The sequence below is a fragment of the Buteo buteo genome, chromosome 23 (assembly GCF_964188355.1).
Source record: "Buteo buteo chromosome 23, bButBut1.hap1.1, whole genome shotgun sequence".
In the NCBI taxonomy this organism is placed as follows: Eukaryota; Metazoa; Chordata; class Aves; order Accipitriformes; family Accipitridae; genus Buteo; species Buteo buteo.
In genome coordinates, this window is record NC_134193.1 from 7,015,671 (window position 1) to 7,033,551 (window position 17,881).

The window sequence follows — 17,881 nt, forward strand, 5'->3', positions numbered from 1 at the left end:
AGTCAAGTGTATGTTTGGTGCCTCAGCTCTTTTTTCCCTCTGTTTGTACCCAACTTCTCTTTCCAGAAATGAAGGAGGGAGAGTTTTGTCCTTCACCTTCTGACTCTGACCTTGGAGTTTTCAGCTCTGGGATGGCATTTCCAAGCAGAACCTTCTTCATTACTTACATACACAGCTCAGTGAGCTAGCTAACGCTGCAGAAGTTTAAATGAGTATTTTTGTGTTTTTTTTAAAGAAGGGACAGTAAGTAAAGGAGAGGCAGTTGCTGAGCTGATGGTGCAGATGCAGCTGGAAGCACGTGGCAAGGGTTTCCAAGGGTGCTATGGCCAAATGCAGGGCAGAACTGAGGCAGAAAGAAGCTGTTTTCTACTGAAAATACTTCTCCAATGTGATATCCTAATGGCCTCTGAAAATGTTTGTCTGTCTTTGAGCAAATAGCAGGGATGTCTCAGTTAAGCACCTAGTCCAGTGTTTGCATGTAGGGCTCATGCTTCCCCTCTCAGATACCTCCTGCGCTGCACAGCCGCCTTCCAGGAGTATGAGATTTTAGTTGTTGTTTTAACTCACTTCCTTGGGCTTCAAAGCCTCTCTTTGTGCTAAGAACTGCTGCTTTCCATATCACCGCTTTTAGTTAGAGCCTTTTTTTGAAGGTGCAAAGTGGAACTTTTTTATTCAGGAATTTTTTTCCCCTCTTCCATCATTATTAAAAAAAAAAAAAAACAAAAATAAACCACGTGAATAAGCTGCTCCTTGAAATATCGGCATAAACACTGGCCTTTGTGTAAAACCCATGAAAATATTGAGCCAGAAACTGATTTAAAACAAAATAAATAAATCTTCTCTCCTTCCCTGAAGGTAACAGCAAGTGGAAGAAGGATCTGCTGATGAAAACTGGTCTGCAACTTTCATTGTGGCAGGGACACTTCCAAGAGCTGCTGTAACATTTCATTCAGGCTCTGCTTTCCAGACCTCAGCCTTTATCCAGTTCCTTTCAAATGTAATCATCTTTGTCTCAAAAATACCACTTTTAGCTGAAGGAACATGGAGAGAGGCACCTGAAAATTGAAGGGTGAGGGAAAGATGCCGGCTTTCCCAACAGCTGCAAACACAAAGATTACCTGTAGCTCCATGCTGTTTCTGCAAGACACTGGAGTCGTTTTATGGCAGAGATGTACTTTAAATGAGCCTAAAGGGAGATAAAGTCACAGGAGGAGAAATCACTGAGTGCTAAGAAATACGCAGATTTTGGCTGGAGAACTCCCGGAGCTGCTGCATGCTTTGGGTGGCTGCAGGTCACTGCAGGATTGCTCTGCTCTAATGCTGGTAGCAGCAGCAGGAATGGTGCAGGTCCTCTCATCTCATCTAGTTCTTTTCTTCTCTTTAGAGACATAGAGGCAATTGCAGTCTGAAACAATTCATCTCAGTATCCATCACAGGAAGGTTTTAAATACAATAAACATAGGGGCTTTCCCCTTTGCTGTTCCCAGCAGCTATGTTTAAAGTGATTCCTTTCTTATCCCACCTTTCCTTAGCAGAAGCACACCCCTGCTCTCTCTATCTATGGAAATTATTAGTTTCTTTGGAGGAAAAAAAAAAGAGACAAAAATTATTTTTCCCTCTTGCTGCAAGTGCACAGGCTGGCTTGGGGACCTGCTCAGATTTTGTGGCTTGGTTTCCATGTTGCCTTGCCCAGCTGCATGTGGACTTGCTCAGCGCTGTTCAAATACATTAGCAGGTGTGTTTGTTGAAATAAATGCAAGCTTGATATTAAGTGGATTACTTGCCTAGCCGTTTGTCATCATAAGAAAAGTCGTCACTGAAGGGGATTAGCATAAAGTGCACAAATAACTTTCACCAAGAGGCTTGTTAATCACTTCCTAATTCCCCTCTCCTGCTCAGTAAGGGAGATTGGGTCATTGGGCCAAAATTAAAAGGGAGCTGTCAGGCAGCTGAGGCAAATGTCAGAAGCTCAGCTAACAAAAGACCATGGAGACATCAGCCAGCATGTTTGCAGCTGAAAATGGGAAATCTTTCTAACAATAGCCTCGTGGCAGAGGCCAGCCACATGGAAACTGCTTCCCAACTTACTGGCTTTGAGCTTTGTACAGAGAATGGCCCAAGCCACGGCTGTCTGGACAAGCAGGCAGATGTCCCTGTGACAACAGCAGGCAACTACTGGGTGTTTGGCCCCATGAGAAGCTTCTCAGACAGCATCCAACATCACTTATGGAAGTGCAGCAGGGCTTAGCTATGGTGGAAAGCCATCTCGTGTCCCTTGTTTCTCACCTGCATGATGCAAAGAAAGCTTTTGATTCATGAAGCGGGGGTTAAAGCAAATAAAATAATAAAGGGCTGAACCTGCTTCCATGGCTCAGGACCCATGCCAGCACCGGGATGGGCTCCTGGAGCGTTGGTGACCATCTTTACAGTATGGGGCTGGCACCCAGACCTGTCCCAGAAGCCTGGCTGAGGGTTGCCCTGCAGGCACAACTCTAGGGAGAACATGCTAATTAATAGCAGGGCTGACTCGTCCTTTTGAGCTTTGCATTTAGCAGCTTTGGCTGAAGGTGTTGTCCATCCGCAAGTCTTCAAATGTGCCAGGATTCTTCAGTTTGTTTCTTGTTTACTGGTCAAATCACTGCATCTCACGTCAGAGTTGCTGTGTTGCAGAGCAAGCAGAGATTGCAGATTCCTTGGGGAGGCTCCTGTCTTAAATCAGGGTTCAAGATGAGGGTTACATTAGGGGAGGCTGAATTAAAAACTAGGTGTACGTAATACATCTGACAGGCAAAGGGCACGTTGCAGACAGGCTGGGCACAGTCCGTGCTGCTCTGGGACTTGACTCTGTGGTCCTCAGGCTTTGAGTGGAGAGATTGTGGGTCACTTGTCTACCCTCCTTCTCCATGTAATGGGGTGACTTAATTCAGCTGTCTGCAGTGTATGTGCTCCCAGATACCTGCCCAGTAATCAGAGGTATTGTCTGGGTGCCAGGCAGGAGCAGGAGGTCTGAAGTCTTCAAGCACTGGGGTGCTGGACAGGCAGCAAATCTGCCACCCAGCAAGGCGTTTAGCACAAGATTTAGTGGTCTATCTCAGCAGCACGAACTCCAGCACAAGCATGTCTGGGCACTAAAAGCCTGACCCCTCATCTTCTCTGTAATGTCCTTCTCATGTTGACTCTTGCACTTACTAAAAAGGATCTAGGGAAATAACTGGTAGCGCCTGCAGGTGGTTTGTGCTTACTCAGAGAAATGATGCTGCTAATAAAACTAGTAGGGGAATATTGGGCATAATTTCCATTTCAAGGAACTGAAAAAGAGTTTGACTGCACCTTGAATTTAAGTAAATGTCTGCCAGACAAAGAGAAACCTTGCGGAGAAGGAGGTGGCAGGTCAGTGCAGTGTATCCTGCAGGACACCTATGCCATTACCATTTGATTTCTGCAATTGTGGGCTGCAGCAAAGGCAGGGTTGAGGACAGCACAGGGGTGATTTGGATGTTGATGGGAAAGAACCTAACACACACTTCAAACAACATATCCGCTCTTTTTGCTGGCGTAAGGCTTATCTCCTTTCCTCGTGCAGCTTCTCCTGTGTATCATCTTGCCATGGTGAAGCTTTTCTTCATGGGGGAAGTACTTGCCCATGGAGAAAAAGTACGGTTTGTGGTTTCCTGAAGTTCAACACAAATACGCAGCGAGCTCTGTGTGTCATGGTCCATTAATACCTCTCACCCACATCATGCATAGGACAGTGATCAAAGTCAGGAAGAATAACTGAATTTAAAAAGGGAAACGATAGTTTTGGTTTGAAGAAATGGATTTCAATTCTGGAAACAAGGATTTGAAGAACAAGGTTCAGTAGGTTTTAGGTTAGCAAAAGAAATGAAATCTGAAATACTTCCGAGAAGCTGAAGGAGTTGAAAAGATTCAGGCAGGGATTGGTGATTCCCAGTTTAGGTATGGAAAGCAATGCTGTTTAGCTTGTGAGCTACGTGCTGGTATTAGGGGTAGGAAATTGCTGCTGCATGGTAGCTCTACAGTTCTTGAATTGAACCTTTAGTTCTCCTCATTATTAATTCCCTTTTTCTTTCTTTTTTTTTCCTTCAGCATGAAAGACTTTCCAGGTAAGAATTTTATTCTTTGGCATTTTTTGTATTTAATGTTTATCGACAGCGTGTTTTTGTGTGGCTTTGGGGATTCCCTGTGCTTCACATTAACAGCATAATCTGAAGCTGGTACTGGCCATTTGGTTCCTACCCTAGCTCAACTGTTAAGCCACTTTGCTTTCATCCTTTGCTTCTCAAATTATTGAAAAGCTACTCTGCAGAGAAGAAAAACCCTCTGTGCCCTATTAGAAATGGAGCCCATTCCCACCATGAAGATGAGAGGTCCATGGGAGGTTACTGCCCTTTTGGGGTCTGGGCTGATACCCACTGGATTTTTTCCAGTTTTTAAAATGATGATGGCTGCCTGGCCTTCAGCAGCAATGCCCTCCTGCGGGGTGGAGGGTGCTCTCAGCCATCCCAGCACCTGTGCTCTGCCACGGCCTCGAGTCCCGACCGGTCGGGCTTATACTGGCTGTCCCGAAGTAACAGCGGCTCCATGGTGCTAGATCTTCATTGTGTTTTAGGTTGGAAGCAGCTACGAACCCTACCACCAGTGACTCCTACAGTGATCGTGCCTCCAGCCGCTCCAGTGCCTACACCCGGAGGGAGAACCGGTTAGCTGCCCTCAGCAGCAAAGCAGAAGAGGAGAGTAACAGGGACTATAAAAAAGTAGGATTTTTTAAATGTATTATTGTCACTGCATGTACCTTAGGAGCTGCCTGTTGCTGCAGAAACCTGCACTGAGAGTCTTTGGAAAGAAAGAGAAAAAGGTTATTTTCATTTTCCCTGTTTCCACTGCTTTGGGGCATCACACCAGCCTTTTTCAAATGCATCAGCCCTTCAGAGGGTCAAAAAAAGACAAGGGGTGAAAGGACACCATGCAAAGTCAGTTATCTGGGGGGAGGGGGATTGAGGAGTCAGGCTGGAGGAATGCTGGGAGGAATTTGAAAGGAGCGAGGAAAGATACTGTTGAGCATGCCACCATGGCTGAAGCATGCATATCCCCACAGAATTTTTTGCTGATACAACAGTCCAGAATTATTTTTTCTATAATCTCTGAAACTTTCAGCGTAATCCTTGAAAGGCAGTAATATGGACTGCCATGCATATCTAGTATCAACGCAAAGACCATATGAAAAGTAAACAGATTAAGATGGCCTTGATTCTGAAATGACTGTAATGCTGAAAAGCCTTGCACAGTAAGCAGCACCCTACTCTTCTTCATGAACATGCCTGGCCAGAAGAGGCAGGCAGTATGCCCACTTTGTCCTCTTAGAGGGATGGCAATTCTGCTTGTTTGAAGGAAGTGAAGGGAAAAAATCCATTTTGGAGTGGCCTAAAATTGTCCTTCTTTGTTCTCCTCTTCAAACTAAAAGCACACAAGAGCAACTAGGGTGTGTTGTGTTGGGGAGCACAACGGAATCACAGGTTCAGATACATCCAGCCTACATAACTTAGTACTTTATTATGCTTGGTAGTTTACCTAAATTAAAAGCATCCCTTTTCTTTGCCCCTTGGCTGTGTTTAAACACCCTACAAAATTAAACAGCTGTTTTCTTATTTCATGTGAATTATGAAAATGCAGGTGAAGCATCCAGACTAGTTCTGTTTGCCCCTCTTCTAATATCCTGACATGGGGGGAGCGAAGCAAACCGCACAGCTGCCTGTGCTCAGTGCTGAGGACACGTGTCTGCTCAGTAGCGCAGCAGAACTGGGTCTGTGCAGCAGCCGAAGAGCAGCCTGGTTAATTGAAATCTTTTATTTCATATTTCAGTTATATGAAAGTGCCCTGTCTGAAAACCAAAAGCTGAAGTCAAAACTGCAAGAAGCCCAGCTTGAGCTGGCTGACATCAAATCAAAGTTGGAAAAAGCAACCCAGGTAAGGCAAAAACCAGCTCCTAGAGTAGAGAAACTGAGCAGTGGCCCGTGACAAGCCAGTGCATGTTCCAGCATGGGAAAGGATTTAGCTCTTGGGCAGGAAGGTGCTATAGGGGAGACTTACTTTTCACAGAAATAACTGTGAGTGATTCTGTAAAGACTGCTTCTTCTCTGGGCAAGTGCATCTGTAGGCTATCTAGGCCTTTGTGCAGCACCTTGTGAATGTGTCTCAGTTTTAATAGCTTTCTATTTTTAATTTACATAGCAGAAACAGGAGAAAACTTCTGACCGGTCCAGCATGCTGGAGATGGAGAAAAGGGTATGTGTCTCTGCTTTCTTCTGAGTTGCAATCTTTGCCTCGTTTTGCTCTGCAGGGCATAGTAATTTCTTGAAGGAAAGTGTTAATTAAAAGATAAGTTATATTTTTGCCTTGTGGAGCAGTGCACAGTGATAATTGTATCCTGACCTTTTCAGCGTCTGAGATTTTTCTGCTCTCTTTGCAAATCAGCTTAGTTCTGATTTCCTTCTTTTATTACAGGAAGCTGCAGACCGACGAATTGTATTGTATCGTGCTAAGAGACTGTTGGTCCATTATGCTTTAAAATATTCTTGATGCTTATAAATAAAGACTGTTTTGGGGTGGTGGGGAGAACAAGGCAAAACACTAGCTGGGTGTCTATCTTGTGATTATACTTGAAATCTGAATGTTTGAATGCTCCTTCCTCTTAACTGAACAGTCAGATTCATTGCAGTAAGCTAAGCTGAACAGGCAGTGTCTAGCTGAATCTCTGCCTTAAATGACCATAGCTTTGGTGAGATTGGAAGGGACACGGGTAGATCTGTAGTGCATCCCAGCAGAGTCAGCCAGGTTAGTCATGGCTTTGTCCCATCATTTCATGAAGACCTCTGAGTTTCCACAGCTGCAGCCCCTTTGTCCGGTTCCTAACTATCCTCATAGTGAATTTTTTTTTTCCTTCTATCTTGTCAGAACCTCCCCTGCTTCAGCTGTTGGCCTTTAGTACTCATTCTCCCACCATGTACCTCAGTGCTTAACTAAAGCTGGAGCCTGGCTCCAGTTTCTCAGTAACGTCCACTTACATGTTGGAGGTTGCCTGAAGTGGAGTTTCCTCCTAAAGTGTTTCATCTCCTGAATTTTTAGGAGCTTTGCTGGATGGTCGAACCATGTGTTTAAATTTAATTCCTACCATGAAAGACCTTAATTATTTATGTGTAAACACTTCCCAGGATTTGCCAGATATAGTCTGGAGGAGGTGACATTCAGGATCCCCACTTTGGACAGTTAGGCAGAGCACATCAGCCCTTAGTACAAGTGTGTGATATACCTACTGGCGCAGGTGCCAGGCTTTGACTGTTGAAGTTACCCAGGTTGCTGAAGCTGAGCGGATGCTCAGGCCATGGCACTGCCATGTAAGCTCAGCTGAGCATCTCTGCACCCCGAGACTGAGATTCTCAAAGCAGCAATCCGTGTGGGCCTGATTTCTAGGTGTGCTTAAAGCAGGCTGAGTGGGGTTATCAAACATGCAACCATCACTGTCATCTGAACATAGCTGTGGGGGGGGAAGTCATGACACAAGTGGAGCTTTTCTTTCAGAAAAGAAAGAAAATAAAGTGGTGGTCAGAGCACTTGCCCTGAGTGGACATCGCCAACCAGAGGGACCTCACACCACGCATCCCATCTCCCACCCGTGTGATGCTTCCAAGTTGGGGCAATGTCCTGCATTGCTTTTGTTGAATGAGGATCATGATAGCCACAAATACAGGTTTCTGAGAGTTAGAGAGGAAAAAAGCACCCAACTGTTCTCAGTGAAGATGGCATTAACTGCTTCCAGGATGGCTTACTCATTTTGCACTCATGAATCCCTGGATAAAGTGTGCTGTGGACAAAAAAAAAGTGACCCAGAACCTATCATCCACGGCCACACTCAAAAGCTGTGTTTTCCTCACTCTCTTGGCCTCATATTTCTTTGGAGAGGGCAAAGGAGCGGGGCAGAGAGTGTAAAGCCTGTTCCTGACCCACGTTTGCTGTTTTCTCCTGCTCAGTGCACTTTCCTGGGGCAGTTTGAGCCCTCTCATGTTGAAAAAGTCATTGGTGGAGTCCAGACGTCTCCCTAAAGGGCAAGGCAAGGGTACTAGCTGTCCACTGAGGGCACCACTAGTACTCACATGGCAGAACCTACCTCTGTAGAAGTCCAAAATATACTGAAAGCAGTCAGCTTTACAGCTTTGAAGCCCTAAATCTTGGAGAAGCAGAATTTCCAGGCACCTTTCCCTGTTCACTGTTTCTTATTTGAGTTTTGTCATTGCCTCCTTTAGTGGGGTGCAGTTAAATCCATGGCTTCACCTACAGAGCTCAAAATCACATTACATCAGAAAGTCCTGAAAACTGGGATCACTAAAGGTGGGGGTTAGTTTCATTGAAGGAGTGTGAAGAGACCTCAGGATCTGTGGAAATGGGCCCAGCACATATTGCCTGCTGGTTTACCAGCTGCCCTGTCCCATCTGATCAGCTCCTGGTTGTAACCTGTGCATTGCTTTGAGATGCCTTTCCGTGAATGCTCCTACAGAAATACAAGACTCTTATTTTTCCTTAAAAGAAAATGTACTGTAAGTTTTTCTTCTAAATCCTTGTGACCATCTTTGTTATGAATCCTTGTAAACAGGAGAAGCGAGCCCTGGAGCGGAAACTGTCTGAAATGGAAGAGGAGATGAAGGTAGGAAATAATCTATTCACTCTGTCTATTCTGGTTTTTATGCTTTACATTAATGTCTTTTGGGATTGTCACCCAGGAGTAGGATATTAAAGGTGTACATGGGAAGGGACTTGTGTTACCTCTCCGCGTGTTCCTTTATGCAGCCAGAACTTACTTTAATGGCCATGTTCTCCAAACATGAAATACTAATAAAACTGTCCTATTATCATTCATCAAATTGCACCATATGTTTAATTTGTTATGTTGTTTGGTCTGAGAACTGTGAAAGCTGTTCTCCTTAAATGCTTTCCAAAACTAACCTTTTGTGGCATCGATGAGTTTCAGTGTGCTGATCCTCTGTGCTCTGAATAGTCTGCAGCCCAAGTTAAGCCGTTGTGGTTCTCTCCAGATGGGTAAGAAGACAAAGCTGGCTTTTGAGATCATGCACACTAGCCAGGAAAAAACACAAAGTGTTTGTATTTCTGTATTCCTTTCCTAAAGCATGTTACTGGAACGCTGTGTCAGTAAGTCAGCCTGCAGTAGATTTCAGCAAAGAGGAATTTGCATCCTGATGAAATATGCAGCATGGCTTACTGTCACAAGACATCCGCCACCGACTGCTCCTTCGCGTTTTCCTCTCTCTCGTGGCATTGCTTCAAAGGATGGTTCTCCTCCTGCCGTGGCTTGGATGCCCTGTGAGCATGGGCCTAGCAGGGAGCATTGCAGAGCAGGAAGCAGTGTGTTTTGCCGCCTAAGTACACCTAAATCTTCACACTGATTTTGCAGCATTACATCATTTTACACTATATTTTAATGCTCGTATTCACAGAAGGCCCCCCTATGCTCTGTGCCCTGCACTTTCATTCCCTTTGAGCCAGGTGGGACCACGCTACTTTAAGAAGGAAGGACCCGATCTGAGAGCTCTGAGCTCTCCCAGCACGGTGTGCTGATGGAAATGATTTCCTGCCACCCTGGAGGAGGTTCCAACTTTATGTTTCTATTTGAAGCTTCATATATTTACTGAGCACACATCTTTGAAAGGACCCATTGGCTTGTGCTGCATCTTCTACTGCAATAAGTAGCAGGATGATTTGGTGGAGTCTTACTGTAAAGGCTCTCTTGTTCTCTGGCAGAGGAGAAAATAAGTGTGGATGTGCTGGCCAGAAGGGGAAGGAGAAAGGACTGAATATGCCTAAATTCCAAATTCTTTGTTCACTGAACAGGTATCAGCCTTTAACTCCGGAGACACCTTCCTGTAATTACAGAAATACAGCCTTCAAGAGAAAATGCAGACAGTAGCAGTTTGTGTTGGTTTTTCAGTTATGCAGATCACTCTCCAAACCGGCTCAGTCCATAGAGTAAAAGACAAATTGGTGTCCTCTAGTGGCCTGTTGGTTTTGAAACATTTATATTGGTTCAGAAAGCAATTAATGAAAGAAGGTGCCTGTAGGAACTGTTGGACACAGCCAAAGCACCTCTGATTCAGGTAGTCTGGAGCTGCAGACTGATGGAAGCCAAGATGGTGCAAAAGGAGAAGCACTAGAAGTTTGACATGTTCTTATGTTGTCCTGAGAGACATGCTGGAGACGTGAGCTAAAGGAGCCTGTGGTCTAACTGAAAATGAGCTATCAGGTCCTCGAGAGTGGTGCTTATTCTTTGCTCTCTGCTGTGTTCTTGCTGCATTGAACAACCAAAGTGGCGTTTTGTTAGTAGAAATAATAGACAAGAAATTTGAAAATACCTCTTCTAGGGTGCTAGTATGTTTCCACTAGTTTTTGCAAAAACTCGAGCATATGGTGAGTACCTCTGTGACATGTCTTTTTCAACAACTACTCAATAAAAAGGAGTATAAAATCTCTGAAGGTAAAAACGTTGAACTGGACATGTCCATAAGGAAAGCAGACTTTCATGTCCACTTTCATCGTGCCTTAAAGCGGGAGAGTCAGCCCGGTTGTCTTTGCCTAAAATGAGATAACCTCCGCAGAGCATCTGCGTTAATCCCTAGTGTGGAAGTTGAGCCAGGAAAACAAATCTATTAGTTCTGGTTAGACTTTCTTTCCTGCTTCTTGCACTAGCTGAATAGTTGTCAAGCAGAAAGAATAAGCGACTTAAGCAAATCCGCCAGTTTCCTTTAGCATGGAGAACAGCAAGGGGAAACAACCAAACATGCCAGGTTATTAGGTCTCAGGTAATACTGTGGGTTTTGGGATTCTTCCCACTGGTCTTTGAATTGAACCAGTCCAGCATGGCTGTCATCCAGCTTTTGAATCCTGGGGTGTCCGTGTCCAGTTCTGTGCATCAGATGTCCTGGCCAGGGCTTTCCTCTTCTTGCAGCTGACTTCTTAGGAAGGTCGCAGGACAGTCCTGGGTTTCTGTGGCAGAAATGCTTTGTACTTCAGGCTATTCTTGAGGTAATGAGCTTTGTTCCTTTCATGAGTTTAACCCCTGCTAACGAAGCAATCAAGAAATTGGGAGGAGTGGGACAAACTCCATAATCTCAAGAACTCCTTGATGCCCGAGCTGCTCCTGCAGACTTGCTCTTGTGAAGGTGACAGAGTGGTGCAGCATTTTCCTAAGTGACTGCAGAATTTGACTGGAGATACAGCAACTTGGCTGAGGAAGGAGAAAGAAAATTAGCATTTGCACTGAGCTGAATTCAATGCCAAGTGCCTGAGGTTCCAACTTAACACAGCAATTTTTCTTGAAGGTCACAGAAGCTTCTTTATTCCATAGCAGCACTGCACCTCCTGGCTTTGTACATTGTGCATGCTTTGGGCATTTTTATTTCCCCTAGTGTTGCAGGCACAAAATCCTTTAATTGAAGGCAGGTACAGCTGAACTGAGAAACCTGCTTTCGGTAAGCCAAGTATCAAGCAGAGTGATAAGCAATCACAGCGGTATCATCCAGATTCTGATCGTCGCCCTTGGCTTCAGTCCCAGCTTCCCAGCCTTTGCTAGGTTTCTTGGATAAATAGAAGGCTGTCCTACCTGCAGCACACATGCATTTTTCCATAAGTGATCCTTTTTATCGTCTGTGACAGCATGCTGAGGCTGAGCTGTGTCTGATGGTGCCATGCTGAGGTTTCGTGCTATATTGGTATGGAAAAATAAAGGTGGTCTCAAACGATCACAATCCTTTCCGTCTCGCATAGCACGGCGCCCCATTTTACATATGTTTCATGTTTTCTGCCAGCCACATGCTCAGCTGTGTTCCCTGTGATAAAACAGATGTTTGTTATCCATGGTACCACCAAAAGTAATGACTCTTCCAGTATGAACCATCCTCCAGCGGCTGCTGGGTGTGATTTATCACAGGACAGACATGTGATGTCCATCTGTGTCCTCGCTGAGCATAGGGGGAGCCGGCACAGCTTGGGCAGGTTAAGTGATGGATAAATGGCTTGGATTTGGTGAGAGGGGATCTCGCTGCTGAGTTGTCCCTGAAGCTCTCCTGCAGTTTGTTGGCCATAGCTCTGTCTCAGAACCTGTTGATTTATCCAGTGTCAGAACTGTGTTGGCATAGTCCAAGTAGCAGGAGCTGCTTTGTCCGTTTGATGCCCTCGAGGGCCTCAAACCCCATCTTTTGCTGGCTCCCTGCACTCACCTGCCTTGCTTCCGTTGGGTTTGCAAGGCTTTTGGACAAGGTATCTTGATTCCTTAATGGGGAGCAGAGATAGTGCTTTTGAGTAGTTAGGAATCGAGCCAATGGATGGGGGCTACATGAAGTACTTCTCTTTTATACAGGAGTGAGCCCTTGGACAAAATGTCCTGGGATGCAGCAGGTTCCTTGCCAACTGCAGCCAGCTCCGTGTCATGCAAGTTGGGTGGAAGTTCATGCAAGTTCTTTGTATCACAGTAGGTTTTCCATGCTGCTGCTGGTTAAGGACAGACAGAGACCTCCCTTTGAGTGTTTTCTGCTAATTAAATGGCAGAAAGGAATCCCCATCCCAGTAGAATCTTCCCTCCGTCTCCTCCCTGCCATTGCAAGCTCACAATTAAGAGGGCACAGGGAGGAGCACGTTGGTCTGTGGAGCTGCTTTGGTTCTCAGCTGGGATTTTTTCACTTGAACTTAAAAATACTCTTATCGCAGATGTTTACCTTCGTGCCTTCCCCTGCCCAGCGTCTGCTCCCTCCACCACGGAGGAGGGTTTCTTGTTCACATGGCCCCGCGGCCCGACAAGCTGTTGGGAGGAAGGAGGAACGGGATGCTGCTCAGAAAGCAGCTCTGCAGCCCTCAGCATGTCCTGGCACCCACATTTGGTATAAATGTCCAGCACATGGTTTCGCTTTAGCATCACTGGGAAAAATGTCATCCTTGTAGAAATGGTGATGTCTGCCTGGCTTTTACCATTTTCCCATTTTGCCTTCCTTGTTGCTTTTATGTTCTGTATCTCCCCGTTGCTGCTATGCCTGTGCTAGCCCCAGCTTTGGGGCTTGATTTCTACACCGTCCTTTGCCCACTTTTTTCTTTTGTGACCAAGAATGCCATGTTTTCACATGCCTCCTGTGTAAGATGCTGTCATTCAAACTCCTTTAGTTAAAATGAGCAGTTAAAGGTTCTGACTTTTCACCTCTGGAGATCAGAGATAAATTGAGCTCCATGACAGAGAAGAACTGAATCTGGGCAGGGATGAAAAACCCACACACGCCCCAGACGTTTGGCAGGACTGAAGCCTGAGCAGACCCAAGAGCCATCATTCAGGTGCCGCAGGGACGAGGGATGCAAGCAGATGTGGTATGTGTCTCAGTGGTCTGCTGTAGGACAGCAACACTTTCAGACGCTTCAGTCTGTGCCTTTAAAGTCTCCCATGAAGCTCTGATCCCTCTTTGCTACACAAGACTGCTTTAGCTTTTAGAAGTACATGAAGAAAAGGAGTTTTAAAGAAATTCTCCGTTGCCAGCAGTGTTTTCAAAGCCTGCGTAGGTGGTAAGTCAATGGTGATAGTTCTCACAGTAGTTCCTAAGTCCAGGGGCTGTGTGCTGCTGGAGCTCACTCTCTGGGTAAACTAGGATCTAACCTGCAAGAGACTGTCATGCTTTGTGGTGGGAAATCCCTTTATTTGACCTTTTTGAAGGCTTTGGGGGCCCCTGGAGAAAGGGATGGTTCCCAAAACATCCTCCATGTGTTGTAAGGCTTTCCCCATACACATCTGAGCTGCTGCCCATCCAGCACTCACTGCTACTAATTTTTCTTTTATTCTCTTTTTTTCTTTTACTGCTTGTGGACTAAATTCACGTTTCTGTGCCCTTTTGTCTTCGTGGTGTGTTTTCTTTGTATTTTTCTGTCCACTCCTCTCACTCTCTGCAGAATCTCCACCAGCTCAAACAGATTCACACTCTGAGGCAGATGAATGAGCAACTGCTGGCTGAAAACAGGGCTCTGACCCGGGTCGTAGCCAGACTTTCTCTGCCTGCCAAGCCCTCCGAATCAGAGGAGCTGTAGCTGCTTTCTCTCCGGCTCATCTCGCCTCCCTCTTCCACTCTTCCAGGCAGGTCTCCGCTCCCTTGGCCGGGCTGTTCCCCCTTCCCTCGTTGCGCGAGGGTATCTGATGAAGCTTGTGGCTCAAAAGCAGCATGTGGCAAAGGATCTTCTGAAAGCCAAAAGCATGGTGTTACTGCCCAGCTGAAGGCAGGGTTTTGCTGGAGGCTCTGTTCAGTCCTGTTGACTTTTGCTCTGCTTGGCAGATGATGCTGACCTCGCCGTTTTACTAACTGACCGCATCAGGGGGTTGCCTTGTCCATGTGGAGTCCATCATCTGGGAGAGAAATAGGAGGATGTGCTCCCCACCTTGACGCGAGGGCATAGGGCTGGGTGGATGGCACTGAGGTGGCTACTAAGGAGTGATGGATCAGCTGCTTCCCTGTGGCTTAACACTGGCAAACAGCTTTGGGGTGGCTTGTCAGTGCCAATGGGTTAGCCAGCAGCCCCTTCCCCATTACCTTACCTCAAAACAGGTGGTTTATGCTGTGTGTCTGCTCATAATATAATTCTTTTTTAATTGGACTTAATTCAGTGAGAAGCTGGCACCCAGCAATTAATATTATCCAAAGTCAGAATGAACATGTAATAAATTTCTAAGGATGTTATGAAAAGTGCACGTTTTAGACAGGAAGGTGATTTTTAGAAGACCTACAACTGGGCAATCCTCAGCAGGTTTTCTTTGTCACTTGAGCAAAGAGGACAAGCTCCTTCCCTCATTTTAAACAGAGATTTTTGATTTTTGAGTCTGAGTTCACAGGCTGCAGCATCCCCTCTACCTCCTGCAGTCTGACTACAAGGCAGGTGAACCAATAGGAGGTGGACCAGGTGCGCTTTCTTTTTTCATCTTCTGTTTTAAATTCAGTGCAGAGCAATTAGTGTTTGAAATCCAAGGACAATCCGTAAGCTTTGCCTTCACACATCATGCAGTTAAATTACATCCTTTCTTGCTACTTCATTGGTTTGGTGCTAAAATAAAGCTGTAAATGCTTCTTTCTTAGGACCCTACCTGTCTTTTGCAGGTTAGTAGGGATATTCAGATCCCTTCAGACATAGCTATTTTTTAAAAAAAGGAAGAAGCGCTATGCTCTCATGGGCTGGAAGTGGCACTAAGGTATAAAAAAATCTATTCTTAGCGCACAAATTATATCAAGGATGATTAACCATAGAAACAAACTAACTAGGGGAATTGTGGCTTCCCCTTCCGGGAGTCGCAGTCAAGACCACGCGTGTATCACAGGGGCTGAGAGAGCGGGTGTTTCATGTTATGTGGCCTGAATTGTGCAGATGGTCAGATTAAATGATCTCACCATCTTTATGGTTTAAATCTGCGAAAGTGTTCTCGAACTGTCACTGACTCATTCCTTCTCACAAACGGTGAGTTTAAGTCATTCTCCTTCCCAAAGTGCTTTGAGATCTGAGAGGGAAAATTGAGCAAAACTATTTCCAGACTCGGAGAAATAATGTTTCACAAACAGTAAGTCACCAGTCTGTCTTTTCCTAGGAAATAATCGCATTATCGCTTTCCCCCTGCTAACACCCATCTGCTCTGACGTGCCTTGTGTCTCGTGCAGACTGGCTGAGACACGGGTGGACTGATCCTTCCCAGCTTGCTTATAGGTTTGCAATTCACTGCAGGTGTCCGAGCTGGAGAAGAGACACGTGTCTGCAAGCTCTGCTGATTTCTTTTCAATTCTTTTAGTAGGTCTAACACAGGGTGTTGCTGGTACCTGTAAACCTTGTCTCACTGGTGTCTGTAGACATCACAGCGATACAGTAATGTCACTGTTTTAAACTCTGACAGATTTACCATGCTCTTGCAGCAGTGGTGTTTTTCAGAGAATGTCATTTTCCAAAATCTGCATAATTTCTGAAGTGCCACCTTCTCCATTGTCACAGGTAACACAGAGCACCGCTGCTCGGACCAGCCTCTAGCCCAAAACTCACTTTACACTGATGCTGCATCATGGTCAGCCTCACTGTCCCCTGCGGGCTGTGCCACATCCATCCTTACCTTTTCCAGTGAGATATTTATAAAGCTTCAGTTTTCAGGCCCCTGCATTACCAGCCTGCTTCACGTGCAGTTTATTTTACCTGATTTGAGGGTGCTTTGCTTCAAAGGGAGGAATGCCCTTGGCCTGGGAGGAATGAAATTTTGTAACATTGATTTTTAGTTTTCAGAAAACTTCACTGGAAACTGATGGAGTAGGGTTACAGCAGGAAACTTTTCAAGAAGCACTTGCTTTACATGTACTTATGCTCCTTCCTTTTTGAATAAATCACCAAAGTTGCACTGAAGCATGTGTGTAAGGCATAGCCACGATCAGAGCTTCCAGTAAGCTCTCTATGATGTTGCTTCTGGGAACCTGTGACAGATTATCTCTACCAAAGCAAGTGGCAGAACTTCATATCACTAGCTCATTTGCAGTGACGGACACATTCAGGACTCCAAGGCCACCCCAAGCAGTGATGTAGAGAGGACATGGACTGTCCATCTGCAGACCCCAATAGGTGGTTGAACTGTCGTAGTGCACTGGACTGGAGGGCACCGTGCTGTGTTGTGGGCATTAGATGAAGCTCAGGAGGAAACAGAGGAGTGCCGAGTGAGACAGCAAATGCTCTCCCCATTTGTCTGGGCTCCTGAGCACTTTGGTGATGGGCAATGCCTCTCATTTGGCCATGAGAGATGGCGTAAGGAGTCATGACTGCTATTCTGGTGGCAGCCCTGTCATGGAGATGTGCCTGTCGCACCACCACTGGGTCCGGTGAGACACTTTTAAGCATCACTAGCTGAAGCTCCGGCCAGCCTGTCACATAGTTTTACCCTTTCCCCAATATCCTGCCACGCTGCACTTTCCCCCTCCTCTCTCTCTCTTGCAAAACCTCCTGTCTGGAGCATCCACCACCAGTGCCAGCAGGGACAGGGTTAGGTGTGTTGGGTCCAGGCGCGGCTTGGCCTGACTGTGAAAGGAGGGAATTGCCCTAGCAGGAGCGGTGGGAGCTGGCGTCTGCCCCAGGAGCTGCTGCACTCGGTGGCAGTGGTCATGGAGTGGCTGCAGATAGGAGGAACGGGCAGAAGGTTGTGGTCAGAGCTGAAACTCCAGCTTAGGAGGAAGGAGAAGGTTTAGTGGGGATTTTGAATTTGGAGGAATTCCTCTTAAGATCCACCTTTGCAGAGAGAAATCATCACTGAGCTCATACTGGTGCCATTCTTGCCTGCGTGTGACCCAGCTCCATCCTGGCTTGTTCCAGCAGGCTCCGGGGCTGGTCACCATCAGGCCTGCTGGCACCCATGGTGCGAGTTACAACTTCTGTGTCGCACCCCGAGACAGGAACACAGGGTCTCCTGCTAGTCCCCAAGCAGCAGAGGACAGTCCACTGAAGGTCACCCGCCTGCAGCGTGGGAAGCAAGAGAAGTCAGGAGGGGTTTTTGCCAGTGAGAAATGCTGCAAAGCTCTTGTTGAAGCTATTTCTTCCTCTATTTCCAGTTAAAAGTGCTCTGGCTTTTGTCTGTGTTGCAACCCTTGGTTGAGCTTCAGCATTCAAAATTGAGCACCAAGGAGGTATCTCCAGTGTCAGTATGTTCTACGAGTCCTCTGGCCATGGCACGCGTATTTGAATTAAACATCTGTGGGATCCCAAGGAGATTTGGGCTTATTCTAAAGAGATTTTGCAAGGTCCAGTCCTGAGTGACAATTATAGACCT

General features: G+C 46.0%; 1 protein-coding gene across 11 annotated transcripts in view; it reads left to right on the plus strand.

Moving 5' to 3' along the window:
* PPP1R12B (protein phosphatase 1 regulatory subunit 12B) overlaps positions 1-17,881 on the plus strand; it is a 124,742-nt gene that overhangs the window by 103,074 nt on the left and 3,787 nt on the right. For 5 of the 11 annotated variants that reach the window (XM_075055310.1, XM_075055315.1, XM_075055318.1 and 2 more), the window contains 6 exons: positions 4,108-4,124; positions 4,631-4,775; positions 5,881-5,985; positions 6,250-6,303; positions 8,666-8,716; positions 14,005-14,185. In XM_075055310.1, the coding sequence (XP_074911411.1) occupies positions 4,108-4,124; positions 4,631-4,775; positions 5,881-5,985; positions 6,250-6,303; positions 8,666-8,716; positions 14,005-14,139 (507 nt within the window). In that variant the 3' untranslated portion in view covers positions 14,140-14,185. Of the gene's footprint in view, positions 1-4,107; positions 4,125-4,630; positions 4,776-5,880; positions 5,986-6,249; positions 6,304-6,522; positions 6,919-8,665; positions 8,717-9,918; positions 14,186-17,881 lie in introns of those variants that run through there. The other 6 variants (XM_075055311.1, XM_075055316.1, XM_075055321.1 and 3 more) reach the window with 4 other exon arrangements.